The sequence below is a fragment of the Natrix helvetica genome, assembly GCF_964273705.1.
Source record: "Natrix helvetica genome assembly, chromosome: 10".
NCBI lineage: Eukaryota > Metazoa > Chordata > Lepidosauria > Squamata > Natricidae > Natrix > Natrix helvetica.
In genome coordinates, this window is record NC_138561.1 from 3,700,399 (window position 1) to 3,716,782 (window position 16,384).

General features: G+C 45.6%; 1 protein-coding gene across 2 annotated transcripts in view; it reads right to left on the minus strand.

The window, feature by feature from the left end:
* Window positions 1-16,384, minus strand: part of WDR59 (WD repeat domain 59) — a 76,043-nt gene that overhangs the window by 42,061 nt on the left and 17,598 nt on the right. For both annotated transcript variants that reach the window (XM_081963013.1, XM_081963012.1), the window contains exons 6-14: window positions 13,374-13,411; window positions 12,093-12,181; window positions 9,596-9,712; window positions 7,769-7,846; window positions 4,992-5,148; window positions 3,479-3,558; window positions 3,105-3,237; window positions 1,618-1,742; window positions 241-405 (exon numbers count right to left, since the gene is read on the minus strand). In XM_081963013.1, coding sequence (XP_081819139.1) covers window positions 241-405; window positions 1,618-1,742; window positions 3,105-3,237; window positions 3,479-3,558; window positions 4,992-5,148; window positions 7,769-7,846; window positions 9,596-9,712; window positions 12,093-12,181; window positions 13,374-13,411 — 982 coding nt within the window. The remainder of the gene's footprint in view (window positions 1-240; window positions 406-1,617; window positions 1,743-3,104; window positions 3,238-3,478; window positions 3,559-4,991; window positions 5,149-7,768; window positions 7,847-9,595; window positions 9,713-12,092; window positions 12,182-13,373; window positions 13,412-16,384) is intronic.

A 16,384-nucleotide genomic window follows, 5' to 3' on the forward strand; every position in this document is an offset into this window, starting at 1 on the left:
TATGGCCCCAGTAATCTGGGTCATTTTACCCACCTTGGAAAGACGGAAGGCTGAGTCAACCTTGAGCCGGTCGGGATCAAACTGCTGGCAGTTAGCAGAATTAGCTGCAGCACTGCAGTCTAACCACTGCACCCCTGCAGCTGTCATAAGAAGACTCTTATCCCTGGCATATGCCTCCCCCACCACACCAGCTCTTGCTAACAACCTTCTCCCAGGAAAGCTGCTTAGGCGCAGACCTACCTTCAACAACTTGGCCTTCATGGTGGAAGGGATTGTGGTCTGGTTGACAAACTGGAAGGAGGGGGCGGCGTTGTTAGGATACTGTGCGGGGAACATCACCAACATCTTCACCCTGTGGTTGCTGCAGTGCACCGAGACCGTGCAGTTCCGATTGACCGCGTCCATCTGCCAGAGCCAAGCGGGAAAGAAATGTTAGGAGGGACTAACGTTGGGTCTGCCTTCTGCTGATATTTCCCTACAAGGATGGGTGGCTGGAGGAGTAGAGCAAAGGTGTCCCCTGGCAGGGCAAACTGATCCCATACAAAGGTAAGGAGATGAGAGGTTATCTGGAAGGATGAAGTCAGAGACGCCTTTAAGAAAAGAAAATATCTTTTGGCAAGCTGCCTTGAGCTCACACAGATTAAGAGTTGGAACGAACCGAGTAGGTCATCTAGTCCAACACCCCCCTACCCAAGCAGGAGACCCTACACCATTTCTGACAGATGGCAGTCCACTCTCTTTTTGAAAGCCTCCAGTGATGAAGCTCCCACAACTTCACTTCTGTTCCATGGGTTGATTGTTCTCACGGTCAGAAAATTTCTCCTTATTTCCAGGTTAAATCTCTCTCCTTGGTCAGTTTCCATACATTATTCCTTGTCTGGCCTTCAGGTGCTTGGGAAAACAGGTTGACCCCCTCCTCTCTGTGGCAACCCCTCAAGCATTGAAAGACTGCTCTCCTGTCTCCCCTGGTCCTTCTCTTCCTGTAACCGTTCTTCATATGTTTTAGTCTCCAGTCCCCTAATCCTCTTGGTTGCTCTTCTTTGCACTCTTTCCCTAATCTTTTAATAACTTCTTTATAGTGTGGTGACCAAAACTGGATGCCATACTCTAGGTGTGGTTTTACTAGGGCTTTATAGTGTGGTATGAGTATCTCACTTGATCGTATCCTTCTGTTAGACCAACAATCAAGAAGTAAACCATATCCCAGTGAAGGAACGAGCAACTTAGACAATCAAACAGTAAACAAGAGCCTAATGAAGGAACCACCAAGAATTCTCCCGCCGACACTGACGGGACAAGTCAGTTGTATATAAAGAGAAACTAAACCCCTCTCTCTTCAAGCGCTGATCTTGTTCCCTAATTGGGTAACGAAACGTTTGCAAGAAAAAATAATAAGCTCAGAGAGCACCAAGGACAGGATGTATCCCTCAGGCTACGAATAGGCATCCAATGCTGCCAATTAGAACATGCTTTGCACGTATCTAGAATGGAGGACGTCCACCATGAAAGAAAAACAGGAGAGGTAAGGATGAAGGTGAGTTATCTCCAGGAATTAACAGGCAATTCCGAAATCTTGTGTTCCAGCCAGTAACCAGATAAAAGTTTTGTTTTTCTCACCTCCATATTCACGTTACGGATTTGCACGTTGATCAGAGAGAACTCCTGTTGTAAGGTTTGAGGCAGCCCCAGTTGGTCCAGCTTCTTTCCTACCAGGAAGCTTTTCTGGGAATCTTCTTTGAAAACTGCAGAGGGAGAGAGACGAGAATCTTCGGACAGCGCAGGAGAGTTCTGGGCACAGAAGGCGGCACCAACATTGGGGAGAAAGGGAAATGGGATTGTTTGGGGAAAGGAATACGGCAGAGGAAGAAGAAACGTTCCAGATGGAGGCAAATGGCTCCTTCCTAAACGGTGAAGGAATCTTTGCATCGTCATATTAGGCTTACAGGTAGTAGCACCAGGCTGCCCTTGCTAAGCAGCGAGTTAGACACTCGCTTCCTATGAATTCAGGATGCTGCTCATAAGCGCTCTGTGCCTAGAGGTCAAAGCATTGTTAGAGACCCCACACACCCACGTCATAGTCTGTTTCTGTTGCTCCCCTCCAGAAAGAGGTTTCTAAGTAACTACAGTAGGACTACCAGACTCTGGAACAGCTTTGTTCCCTAGGCTATCGGTCTGGTAAACTCCTTGCCATGTAGATGTATACATCTGAACTAGACTGGGTTGTTTCTCTGTGTTATATAATATAGGCGGTTAGATGCATAATTATGTATGTATGTAGGTATGTCTTTATTTATGTAGTCATATTCATGTAGTGTATATTGAGAGCTGTATGCAATGAAATTTCATTTTAATATATGACGATTAGTGTACATTCAATGACAATAAAGTCATTTCTATTCTATTCTATTCCATTCCATCCCATCCCACCCCACCCCACCCCACCCCAACCCAACCCATTCATAATTTTGCTAGGGAATTATTGGGGAAGTTAATGGGCTAACCCAGGAAGTTAAGAACAACAACTCTGAAAGATAGCAACAATAAGCCATATTCACAACCTACTGCCATAAAAACTGCCTGGGCATATCCAGGAGTCAAGCATAATTTGAATGTATCTTTTATAAGACAGCCACTCTGGGTTAGTGATTAAGGGGCTGGACTAGAGACCAGGAGACGGTGAGTTCTAGTGCCTTCTTAGGTCTGAGAACTGGCTGAGTGACTTTGGGCCAATCACCAGGAGACTGGGCGTCCCAGTCCCACCTTAGGCATGCAAGCCAGCTGGATGACTTTGGACCAGTCACTCTCTCAGCTAAACCCACCTCACAGGGTTGTTGTTATTGTAGGGAAAACAGGAGGAAGGAGGAGAATTAGGTATGTCTGTAGCTTTGAGTTAATTATATTAATTCAATTACATTAACTTTATTAAAAATAATAAAGGCTAGATGACAAAAATCTAATACATAAATATATACATTTTAGTCTTGGGCAGCGATGGTGCGATCAAAGATCCATCTTTTAAAAAAACACACATGTAGATCCAAAGATTTCCCACCCCAACGTAAAATGACCTGATCATTTGCCCCCACACAGGTTCTAGGACTCACTTTCCTCCTCTCCGTGGGTGAAGTTCTGCTGAGGCTCGGTCTCTTGGACTGGCAGGGCCTTGTCTGCCTCGGGCAGGAGAGAAATCCCATCAATCAGCTCCTCCACCCCCTCCAGGAGGTCACTGGAGCATAACTGGAACAAGAGGCAGTGAAGACAGCGTAAAGCCAAGCCAACACCATGTGAGAGAATGAGGGAGGGGCAATCTGCCATAAATCAACTGTAGGGAAAACACCTTTATGGAAATATGTAGGAGACCCCAGGAAGTAACCTGCCAGACTTGCAGTGGGAGAGAGGACCCCAGGCAGCTGCATAGACAGGACTGTTACATTTTCAAGCTGGGGCCAGGAAAGAATTCCGAATGCTTAGGACTCACCCGCTGCAGCTGACAATCCACTCGCCACATCCGAAGGGTCTGATCTCGCGACCAGGTGACCAGCTGATAGTCCTTTGACCCTTAAAGGAAGAGAGGAAACACCTATCATATGCTAGGTAGGTCTGCTTTTGAATTCAAAGGCAGGAGAAAGTCAGAATCTATAGAAAATGAACCAGGGAAGAATCGGCAATATATTTGTGTGTGGTTTTTTTTAAAAAAAATAGTTTTTATGAAACATTTTTACCTTTAAAAACGGGGGGGATGCAAGAAAAAGTAAGCAAAAACAAGACAAACGTAACAATATAAAAAATAGTTATATAGCCTTCTGTATTGGCATACATGTTTAGCCTTTATAGTTCTCCATTCTACATTGCCTTCCTAACGGTTTTAACTTCTGTAATAATGTAATAACAGCTGTACTAACAACTATAATGATATTAATTGTTCCTATCACCATTGTATTTACATTGTGGTCAATACTTTAAGTTTGATAGTAATTAGTAATTTTGGTTAATTTTTATTCAGTACTAGTTTAGAAAAAAACAAAAAACAAAGACTTCTATTTCCTGTTTTGGCTTCTGTTTTCTAGCCAATTATAAATTCTATTCCATATTTTATAGAAATTCGATTCTTTTCTTTCTTTTAACTCCATGGTCATTTTGTCCATCTCTACACATTCAAGTACCTTTCTAATTATTGTTTCCTCTGCGGGTGTATTGATTCGTTTCCAGTTTTGTGTGAATGCAATCCTAGCTGTGGTAAGTATGTGTAATACAATGTATTGAGATTTGTGTATGTAATGTTGCACAGATATCCCACTTTTTAGCCTTGAAGCAAAGGAAAGCACACAGCAAGGGCCTCTCAATCGGCCACAAAAGGATTGGCCCAACAGCAATACCAAAAGTACATAGACTTATATGAAATAGCCAGAGCTGAAGGACTGTTAGGTCTGTGTGTGCCACCTTGAATTTTCATGGCACGGCTGCCATTCTGCTAAGCTTCGAATCACATCTTGCCAGCCTGACATTAGCGATGGGGGGAGGGAAGAGATTGGAATGCGGGAGGACAATTGGGGGGGGGGGGGTGTATTGTTGGGAGCCAAGCTGTGCTGGCCTGAAAAGTGAAACACAAGGTCAGACAAAAGAATGTGAAGATGGAGAAGATGGAGCAACTGAGGGTCCATTCCCTAAAGAACACAAGAACTTTTAATTGGATGTGGACTGATAACAGGGCGTGGCCAGGGGAGAAAAGGAAAAGTAATTGAATCCTTTGCGCACGAAACTGGCAGAGTCGGCTTTGCTACTTCTGTAACCACTTTTGTTTTCAGCGAAAACAATGGAAAACAATGAGCCAGGAGCCTTTCTTCGCTAACTAGCTTAGGTGGGATGGATGACACGGAATAAAAATAATGTGGGATAAAAATAACTATCTAAACCGGGAATCTGCTCAACTGAGTCCCCTGCTCCAATAAGAAGGAGAGAGGATGGACACCCCAGTCCCCAGTCACACACACCTTCCTTCTGTTTCCTCCACTGGAATTCTAGCACAACATCATCATGTCCCACGAAGGTGTGAACCGGCGTGTTGAGATCGCAGACGTCCCAAAGGAGGAGGCTGTTCTCTCTCCGAAGCTGGGGCACCATCACTGTCACCAGCCCATTGCTAAAAGGCTACAAAGGGGAAAGGAAGGAGGTTAGTGACTCACCTCCGTTTCGCCTTTCAAGGTCTACAGTTGTAAAGGACTGCCGGGCAGAATAGCGTGTAGCCAAATATTCGTGTCCCAAGAAAATGTTGCAGGATCCAACCTGAGGTTTTGTCTTCCCAGCTTTTGGACTCTTGCTGGAGCCCATCCTTAGAGAACTTCTGTGTGTGTGCTTTGTGCTGCACCACGCACACAACAGCCCAGAGCACGCAGAGAAGTTCCCTGAGGAGGGTCTCTGGCACGAGTCCAGAAGGTCGGAAGACAAAGCCTCTGGTCCCGGTGACCGACCCACATTGGATCATGCCGGATCGTGTGTGTTTACAAGCTTCCTAACCCCTCACAGCAAGTGGGCAGTAATTAAAGCAGGGTTTTAGTGAGTTTCCTCCACTGTTTTTTCTTTCTTTCTTTATTAAAAAGTGTTTTTTTTTATTAAACACACATTAAAACATTGGACACAGTGTAACCGTCCTGGCGATGTCTTTGCCATATATACTAGAATATAAAGTTACATATTATAACCACCATGCTTATTTACAATTGGTCTATTCAGTATTTACAAATATAACTATATCATATTTCCATCCATATTGCTTTGTTCTTGTCTTATACATTTTCATTGTTACGATTTCATACATAATTCTAATCTCCATTCTTCTAAATCTTAAATCATTGCTTATTTTGGGTCTTTCCCTTTTTGTTCCAACCATTGATAGAATTTATCCCAGATCTTATAATATTCTGATTGGTCTTTGTTCTTCAATTCCCACATCAATTTATCCATTTCAGCACAAATCAGAATCCACAGGTTTTTTTTTCCTTTGCACCCTTAATCTTCTTCTCCGTGGCTGGGAGTCTCCTCGAAGCATCCTATTGGCGGTGCCCATGAGCTTGCAATTCTACCTTTGGTGAGGAGGGAGAGGTTGAAGATTATGAAGTTTAAGGCAAACGTGTGTGTGGAATAACAGTGAGCATAAAAGTACAGGGGTCTCCAACCTTGGCTACTTTATGACTTGTGGACTTGAACTCCCAGAATTCCTCAGCCAGCCAATCCTGGGAGTTGAAGCCCACAAGTCACAAATAAAGTGGCCAAGGTTGGAGACCCCTGTAACAGTAAGCAACATTGGAGGCCACGTCAGTGGGCATCTCATACCACCATGATGTATCTCTTGTAGACCTTTCTTGCACAAAGGAAGACAAAGATGAGACGTGATCCAGAAGACAATTATATTTAAGGCTTCCCCTGCCCAACATTTCCAGCTTATCCCAGTCAAGGAATAGTGGAAGCATCCACCGCGCCAATCAAATGTTTGGGCTTGTCTAGCTTGGGACTGTCTGTGCAAGACTTCAACGGAGTATCTCCCAGATATTCTCTTCTCCAGGGCAACCAAGGAGGATAGGAATTGCAGTTAAACACAGGAGTTAGAGTTGCATCAACTGACAACAGGCTTTGGGCCAAATTGTGCCTTTCCCAATCTTGCCAGGAGAATGAAACCTCCAGAGTTGGGTAAGGGAAGTATTGCATGAAAGGGGGTGTCATACTGTGAGCTGCCATCTCTCCCCCGAGCAAAGAGTGGGCAATGGGGACCACCTAGGTCCACGGGTCACTTTTTGCAGCTCCCAGAACATGCCCCAGATCACACAACCAAAATTTAGTGGAAGCCACCCAAAAAAAAAAACTGTAAATATTTGTTGGATTTTTTTTATTTATAAAAAAGATAAAAAGTCTACAAGGAAGTGGGCTACGCCGCTAGCAGTCTCAAAAAAATATTTTGTTTTTTGAAATTTTCCTTCTGCTGTGCCACATCAAACACCTGAAAAGTAAAACAGATGTGGCCCAAATCCTCACCCCACCCTTCCAGTGAGGTCACCATGTAACAGGTTTCCTAAGCCTGACACCATTTCCCCCACAGCAAAAGTAACTCCTGGCCAAAAACATGTAGCCATAGAGCTTAGACTTGTATACCGCTTTACAGTGCTTTACGGCCCTATCTAAGCGGTTTACAGAGTCAGCCTCTTGCCCCCAACAATTTGGGTCCTCATTTGACCCACCTCAGGAGGATGGAAGGCTGAGTCAACCTTGAGCCAGAGAGAATTGAACTCATGGCAGTGGGCAGACTTAGCCTGCAATGCTGCATTCTAACAAGAAGGAAGGAAGGAAGGAAGGAAGGAAGGAAGGAAGGGAGGGAGGGAGGGAGGGAGGGAGGGAGGGAGGGAGGGAGGGAAGGAAGGAAAGAAGGAAGGAAGATAGCAATAGCACTTAGACTTACATACCGCTTCACACTGCTTTTACAGCTCCCTCTAAGCGGTTTACAGAGTCAGCCTCTTGCCCCCAACAATTTGGGTCCTCATTTTACCCACTTCGGAAGGATGGAAGGCTGAGTCAACCTTCAGCCTGGTGCAATTCGAACTGCCAAATTGCAGGCAGCCGGCAGTCAGCAGAGGTAGCCTGCAATACTGCACTTTAACCACTGCGCCTCCGCTCTCTTCAGTCCTGGCCACCGGCCATCAGTCCCTCCAGCGCCCCATAGGGGAGTGAGATCCACAGCCAGCCTTTCGGCTCACCTGGGCTCCACAGAAACTCTCCTTACCGTATATCTGGCTTTCCAGACCGGAACTTGACAGGCCAAAATGTTGAGGTATTTTCGGGGTTGTCGGTAGTCCCAAAACTTCAACAAGAGAGAGAAAAGGCCACTCTGGTGAAAGATGCTTAAGCGGCGCAATAGAAGAAAATCACCACCATATTAAAAAGAGATTAAACGGCCCCAAAAGATTTGCAAATGGAGAATCCCAGCAGCTGCTGTGGGTGGGAGGGAACGATTGAAGGTGGGTGAAAATCTTTGGCTTTCCATTTGCGGGATCAGGTATCAAAAGGATTCCACAGAGCAAAACCTCCCATTAATCATCGGAAGATACAAGTCACTTACTCCTGGCCTTGGAATGCCAATCAATCCGTCTCCTTTTAGATCACAGGAAGGAGGGGAATGAAAAACTGACTTTCTGCCAACAGAAGAGCATTTTATTCCCCTATTGGCAGATATTTGTCTGTAGAGATCATTTCCTGCATATCCCTAGCACTCCTAAAATGAGTAGATGATATATCCTCTCAGGGCTACGACAGTGTGGCTGAGAAATTCCGGTAGCCTTTGACTTATGACCTGAATTGGGACTGGAATGTCTATCGCTAAGCAATGTGGTTATTTAAGCGAGCAGCACTTGACTCTGGGACCTTTTTTTGCAGTCGTCATTATGCAGATCACAGAGTTAAGTGAAGCCAGTTTTCCCCCTTGACTTGCATTGTAAATATATGCTGGTGACCAGGCGCCCACATTTTCATCACAGGGACATTGCTACAGTCCTAAGTGTGAGGCCCTGCTATACGTCACTTTTTTCCAGTGCCATCATAGCTGCAAATGATCGTTAAATGAAATGGTCATAAATTGAGGACGATCTGTAAGTATTTTCAGGATAACTATTCATGTCAGCTTGCAAACAAAAAATATTGTTTTTAAAATACACCCTTTGTACTTGAGAGCACTTACAGCAGGGGTGTCCAAACTTGGGAACGTTAAGACTTGTGGACTTCAACTCCCAGAATTCCCCAGCCAGCCATGCTGGCTGGGGAATTCTGGGAGTTGAAGTCCACAAGTCTTAAAGTTTCCAAGTTTGGACACCCCTGACTTACAGTAACAGCCAATATTACAATGACGTCTTTATTTATAAGAATGTTATAATTGATTAGTAGACTTTCCAGGATTTGCTGAGCTTCCAAGAGGAACAAAAATCATCAGCTGATTCTGATAAATGAATACACGCATAGTAGACAAATATAAAGATCGCTGGGCTGCAGCGGTCTGATGCCTACAGCGTAAGCGTGTTGCTGAAGCACACAACAATGAATTCTGGCAGGGATCCAGAGAAAACAGGCCCCTCATTCACCAGGGAGACCCCCGGCTGTTCAAGCCAAGAAACGGGATTCAGCCTCACTGCAGCCTTCATTCATCTTCTGGTGGTCCCCATAACAAGGGAAGGCCAGTAGAGACCGAACACTGCTGGGGTCCCCTGCGTTTTCTGCCCAGCCCAAACAAGCATCCAAACCACCCAATGGCTTCCACCAGTGGTGAAATTCAATTTTTTTTACTACCAGTTCTGTGGGCGTGGCTTGGTGGGCGTGGCAGGGAAAGGACACTGCAAAATCCTCATTCCCTCCCCACTCCAGGGGAAGGACACTGCAAAATCTCTATTCCCTCCCCACTCTGGGGCCAGCTAGAGGTAGCATTTGTCGGTTCTCCGAACCACTCAAAGTTTCCGCTACCAATTCCCCAGAACCTGCTGGATTTCACCCCTGGCTTCCACTCTGCCAGGATATCCCTGCAAACGCCAGGTGCCAGCCCAGCCAACCCAGTCCCCTAACCTACCCTGACGGAGTTGTCCTGACTGGAGGTGGCCAAAATGTTTTCGTTGTCTGGGTGCCAATCCAGGCCGTGGATTTTAGAGAGGTGCGCGGCCAGGTACTCCACAGCAGTGCTTGGTTTCTGAAAGCAGAGAAAATGCTCGGGTTGGAAAGTTTCCAGAAGAGACCACAGCAATCTCACTGGGATGTCACAGGCTGCCTTCAGGGGAAGCATCGTGGCTTCTCTTTGGCAGCCAATTCCGGGACACCGTCACAGGACACTGTTTCGTTCTTTGCCGTGCGTTAATGGAAAGCAAGACTTACAAAACATATAAAAGCCTTCTCGGGGTTCCAGTTAGCACACCCAACAGAATCAAAACTCCAAGGCAGCCATATTCCTCAAAGTATAGATATATTTGGCATGTCACACTGGCACATCTCGGGAAAACCCGAGGGACCTGGAGGATTCGAGGTTTTCCCCACCCAAATCAAAAACCCCAATTCTTTCTCCCAGGTCACACGTCCCTCACACCGTCCAATCAGGTCGCAGCCCCAATCCTGGTTTGTTTCGGTCCACGCCTTTCCAAAACCTGGTAGAGCATCCTTGGCTCCCACAGGAAAGAATGTTATTTTGAAACATAATCAGGATAGATTTGAGAAGGAAAGGGAGCAAGAAATGATATTTAACTATTTCTGGGTCTGTGGAAATACCACCCCAAGAAAATAAAAATTAAGAGATGGAAGAGACACCTACAACAATAGAAAAAGAAAGGAAGAGAGGAGGAGAGGAAGAGGAGGGAAGAAAGATAGAGGTGAGGAGAGGAAGATGGAAGGGAGAAGGAGAGAGGGTAGGAAGGGGAAGAGGAGTAGGGGAGATGTAAGGGGAGAAGGAAGGAAAAGGAGAGAGGAAGGAAGAAAGTAGAGAAGGGAGGGAGGGAGAAAAGAAAGGGAAAAGAAGGTGGTGTCAAAACAGGCGAGGGATGATAAACAAAGCAACCCAAATGGTAGGTTATAACCCTGTAAATGGAATGACAAGTGTATACGAACGACAAATGTAAAAAAGAATAACAACGATGTGAATGTGTACCTATAATTGTATAAACTTAAAAAGAAAAGGAAAGAACGTTATTTTGGCTACACATCCCCCCCCCCCAAGCTATCTCTATCTCCCCCCTCACGTTCCCACAGCTCCAACTGGCCTTACTGTGGCAGCCCCTAAGATGCTCCCCAAATGGCTTCAGGGCTGACAGGCCCTTCGAGAGAGGATTTCAGTCATGGATAGGAACGGTGACAGAAAATAAGTCAAGAATCTTTCCAAGAAACCTACAGGCATCTATTACTGGTCTTCCCCAGAGCCCAGTTGGGAAATGATCCCAATGGATTCAAGCTGGGAAGCCTTACACAGATAACATGTCTGGAATCCAGTAACTGAAGAAGAAAAGGGACCCTGGAGGGAGGGATGTTTCTGCAGGAATTAGAAGTAGGAATCTTCAGGGGGAAAGAAATACGAGCTCAGAGCAAAAGTGAAATGTTCCCTTGGAACTTTCCCAACCGATGAGTTCTCTTGGAACACAACTCAAAACTCTTCCAATACTCAAACAAAACTCTTTCTAATGTTGTAGAGACTCCCTTCTAGGGTTGGAACAGTCTGTTTGGAGATGGCTTCCGATGACTGGAACTCTCCAAAAGCCAGTGCTCGAAAGGGCTCTGTTCTATGGCGGAGTTTGTCCTGTTGTTGAAACACAGCGGCCAGAAACAGTATTGAAGAAGGCCTGAAGTGCTGTTTGGATTGGGGAAGTGAGGGGAGCTGAAGAAGCTTCTTGGACAAGAAGTGAAACGTCTTCAAAGAAAAACCAGAAAGTCCAGTTGCCTCTTGAAAAAACACCTTTGGGACAACCGTGACCTGGAGGGGTGGAGAATCTCCATCGACCAACCATGGATCTAACATATTGTTTGTGAAGGAGGCTTCAGAGAGCAAAAGGGTTTAACCAGCTTGCAATGTCCACTGCCCCCCTCCATGTCTGTCTGTCTGTCTGTCTGTCTCTCTTTTACACACAGACTGTCAGGCCTGTAGTTATGTTCCTTTTAGGATCTTTGGCCTGCCACACTTTCTTATATTTCCCTATGCTGTTTCATTAATGTAGTAGTTGGGAGGGGGGAATAGAAAGGAGTAGGATTGTGGAATGTACTGTTGTCATTCTTTCTAGAAGCTCAAGGTCATCTTTTGTCTCCGCACCTCGACACCTGACCGGAAGCAGAGGGGTGTAGATGCCAGCGTGGAAGATGAAGATTGGACCATGTGATGGATTATGGGATTGGGGATAAGATCATGAACTTTCAACTGGGTGGAATTCCAGGAAGAGAATCAGAGTTGGAATTCCACAGCCGTGCCAACATGCCTGTATGATTCAATTGGAACTTTAAGGATGATTCTGCCTTGGTCTCTGATTGATTTCATGCATGGAGCGCTGACACAGACACAGACTCCTTAGACAAAAGCAGGGAAAGGAACAAGGACTCACCCTTTTGTCCCAGATGCGCACATTCCCATCATGGCTGGTTGCCAAGCAGTTGGCATTCTTCTTATTCCACTTTACCTGGGAGGCTCCAGCTGCAGAAGGAGCAGAGGACTAGGAGTCAACAAACGCCTTCCAGAAAGAAACAAGGTCACTACGATAGAGCTAACCTCTCCGGCCCATTCAAGCCCCAGGGGACTATTGGGCTGTCTAGCTGCTCTAGCACAAGTGGGGATTATGGTTCGTGTAGACTTAAGAAGTTTCCAAGAAAGGAATAGAGCCCAGAGTTATAACATGGAGCACTGCAGGGGAATCTACCCCAAGCTGTCACAGGATGGTGCCACTCCGGGGCTTGTTCCTCAATACTTCATACTGTCCTCTGTACCATGAAGGAAGTTCAGTCTCCAGGAGTATGGACCGGACTTTACGCTCTAGCAATAACTACTTGTCTGTCTACCACATTCCAGGTGCCGTCATGGGCTATTAGCTAACTTACACAAGGAACAAGATACTTCCAAGTACTTCTCCAAAGCACCAGAGGGCAGGACCCATAGGTGGTAGTAAGTGGAAGCTTGCTAAAGGGAGATCCAACATAGAAATCAGGAGAACTTTCCAGACAGTGAGAACACTTCATGGAATAGCTTGCCTATTGCTCCATCACTGGAGGTTCTCACAAATAGACTGGACAACCATTTGAGCAGGATGGTATAAGGTCTCCTGCCTTGACTAGGGGGCTGGACTAGAAGACCTCCGAGTTCCCTTCCCGCCCTAAAATTCAGTGAGCCTACGATACAATGACAGTGAGATATCATCAACCCATGGAACAGAAGTTGCCTTCAAAAGTTGTGGGAGTTTCATCCCTGGAGGCTTTCAAGAAGAGACTGGACTGCCATCTGTCAGAAATGGTGTAAGGTCCCCTACTTGGGTGAGGGTTGGACTGGATTACCTACAGGGTCCCTTCCAACTCTGTTGATCTATAAATTCTATGTACCCACTCATGACCGGCATATCCAGCACCCCAATGGTGTTTAAACACCACCTGTCCGGTTCCCAGTACTACTGTGTCCTGTTATTACGATACTACAGTAGTAAATGAAGCAAACGCAGCTTGGGTGAAGGAAAGAGTAGCAATGGAAATGTTTCAGAACAAAAGATCCGACAGCTGAGGGTGGGAGGGGGAATCCTAAACGATGATCTACGGGAGTCGCGTCCATTATCTGTGTTGAAGCCCCAGGAAAGGCAAGCTGTGAAGATTTCCAACCAGGCTAATCACCCACCGGTGCTTACCAACAGCGGAGAGAGAGACAGTGGGCTTCCGGGTGTCTCTGAAAAACAACAATGCTGCCATAAGATCGTAAGGCTTAACGACGCTCTCCTAAACTCCTACCGCCAAACACCGTATTTCTCGGAGTGTAAGATGCACCTTTTTCCCCTCAAAAAAGAGGGTGAAAATCTGGGTGCATCTTAAACAGCATTTTTGGCCTCCTGAAACCCCGCCCCCTTTGCAAAAATGGCCGTGCATAGCCTTTAGGAGGCTTCCAGGGTGCTCCTGGGGGCTGAGGAGGGCAGAAATGAGCAAAATATGGACCGTTTTCTCCTCGTTTTTGCCCCCCCAGGAGCACTCTGGAAGCCTCCTAAAGGCTATGCATGCCCTTTATTGATGAAAAATGGGCCAGTTTTCATGAAAAACAGGCCATTATTTTGCTTATTTCCTCCCCCTCCCAACCCCCAGGAGCACTCTATAAGCCTTCTAAACGCTATGCATGTCCTTTTTCAACAAAAAACAGGCCCATTTTCACAAAAAAACGGGCTGGTTTTGAGAGGTCTGCAGAGTGCAAAAACTTTTTTTTTTAATTTGCCTCTTCAAAATCTTGGTGCATTTTATACTCCGAAAAATACGGTAATTAAAATTCTATGCATACATCATCATTTAACAACCCCATAATCCCTTGTGGGGTAGAATTCGGGCAACTGAATGGCACTAGCAGAGTGTTTTAATGGCCGGATACCCTTCCTGTTGCCAATGCGGAGTTTTGTTCAGCAGATATATTCTCCTTGTGCCCAGAGAGAGAAATATCTGCCTCTACCTAGGATCGAACTCACAGCCTCCCGATTGTGAGGCGATGGCGCCGCCTCTAGGCCATCACACCACTCTAATGAGAATTTTATGCATACGTTGCTCTGAAGCCCAAGGAGGGAGGGGGAGTTACTTTCACAGCATTAAAATAAATCCACCTCCAGAGATCACCCTTGCTGTTTCTGCATGAGTCACTGATCAAGGCCTGAAGATGTGATTCACACACAGATGCAGCTGCAGGAGCCACTCCTGGGGGGTGGGGGTGGGATCCAGCTTCTTTGTTTTTTATTATTATTTTTAATTTTGAACATGTAAACACATTAACAAAAACATACACAACATTTATATATCACTTTGGAGCTTCACGTTCCTTCGTATAGCACAGGTCTGTCCAAACTTGGGAACTTTAAGGCTCGTGGACTTCAACTCCCAGAATTCCCCAGCCTGGCTGGGGAATTCTGGGCATTGAAGTCCACAAGCCTTAAAGTTCCCAAGTTGGCTGGGGAATTCTGGGAGTTGAAGTCCACGAGCCTTAAAGTTCCCAAGTTTGGACACCCCTGCTATAGCAGATATCAATCGGTACATCGTTACCAATGTACCTCTCAATTTCCCTCTCCATACATTTCTATCCAATTTTACACTTTTAACCCCCTTGTTTCATTCTCTTTTCCTTATCAATCTATGTTTGGCTATTTACATCAGACTATCCTTGTTACTCTTCTACTAATACACCATTTTTCCTAGGTTTGTGAATCCTATCTTCCTTAGGCTTTTGTCTTTTCTACCGCATCTATAATACAAATTACTTTTCTGGGGTTCTTCTTTCTTCTTCATCTTCCTTGTTTGATCTGCACCAGAGTGGGAGCAAAAACCATTTGCCTTGAGTGTGGAAAATGAAAGTCTCTGGCATATCCTGCCCTGATTAAGCAGGCAACTTGGCGTTTTTGGTTGGCCTGCGGGACATGGGACAAACTTTGTGGCAAACTGCTTGGAAACAACTGGTCCCTTTATTCCAAAACCTGCGAGAAACCTGCCTTCGTGCCAGCAAGGTACAGGTGGGCCTTTCAGTGTAAATTTGAATGGCTGTGTAACAAAGAAAGGACTGTGAGCCCAGGCGCATCATGAGGACCTTTGAAGCTGAAGGGGGGATTCTGGCACCTGTTGGAATGTGACTCACAAGTGATACTCACACTGTTGCCACCACCACCACCCCAAGATATGTGATCACGCTTCAGGAGATTTAAGAGGGTTGCAGCTTCTTGATCGCCATCGGCAACTTTGCCAAGCAGCCAAAGTGAATGGAGGAAGCTGGATTTGCTTAATGACTGCGATTCACTTAACAACTGCAGTGACTGACTTAACGACATTGGCAAAAAGGTAGCCGAATCGGTGTGCGGCTCACTTAGCGGCCTTGCTTAAAAATGGAAATTCTGGTCCCAATTGTAGTGATAGGTGGAGGACAACCTGTAATTCAATTTCACAGAATTCTCCCCCACCTCATCTACACACATACCGCACATAACTTATTTTCAGGTGCGGCCAGAGCCTGAAAATAACATTGAACACAGCACAGGACTTAAGCAAAATGGATCGTCTGAGATCTGCATACGTGGGACTGATGAGGGTAGCTTTAAGGGGGACTCCGAAATATAATTTTATGTCATTCTATCCTATTTTGCATATTTATGTATTAAATTACATTGTATCTCATGCTATATCTATTGTATTTTACCCTACTCTTTATTTAAAATAATCCGTACAGAATTTTATTGGTGATACGTGTTTGAACCTTGTGCTTTGATATGGCCTATAGGCTAATCAATAAAGCGTGTCATTATTAACACACACACACACACACACATGTAACTCCTCTTTGCACCATAGCAAATGCAAACCCCACTTGCTAAGCTATAATAGAAGACAACATTAATAATACCCAAGGTCAGGGGTGTCAAACTCGATTTAATTGAGGGCTGCATCAGGATTGTGTTTGACCTGGAGGGGGGAGGGCCGGGGTGTGTAGAGGGCATGGCCTGCTCGATGTCATTCATGTGGCAGCCCGAGTCCTCTGCTAGTAAAAACATGCTTCCGAATTCCGTTTCCGGCTGTGACGGCCTCCTGTAACACTCTGCCAGCGAAAATGGAGCTCCGTTTTCACTGGGAGAGGGTTGCAGGAGGCTGGAAACGGAGCTCAGGAGCCTGTTTTTCCCGGCAGAGACAC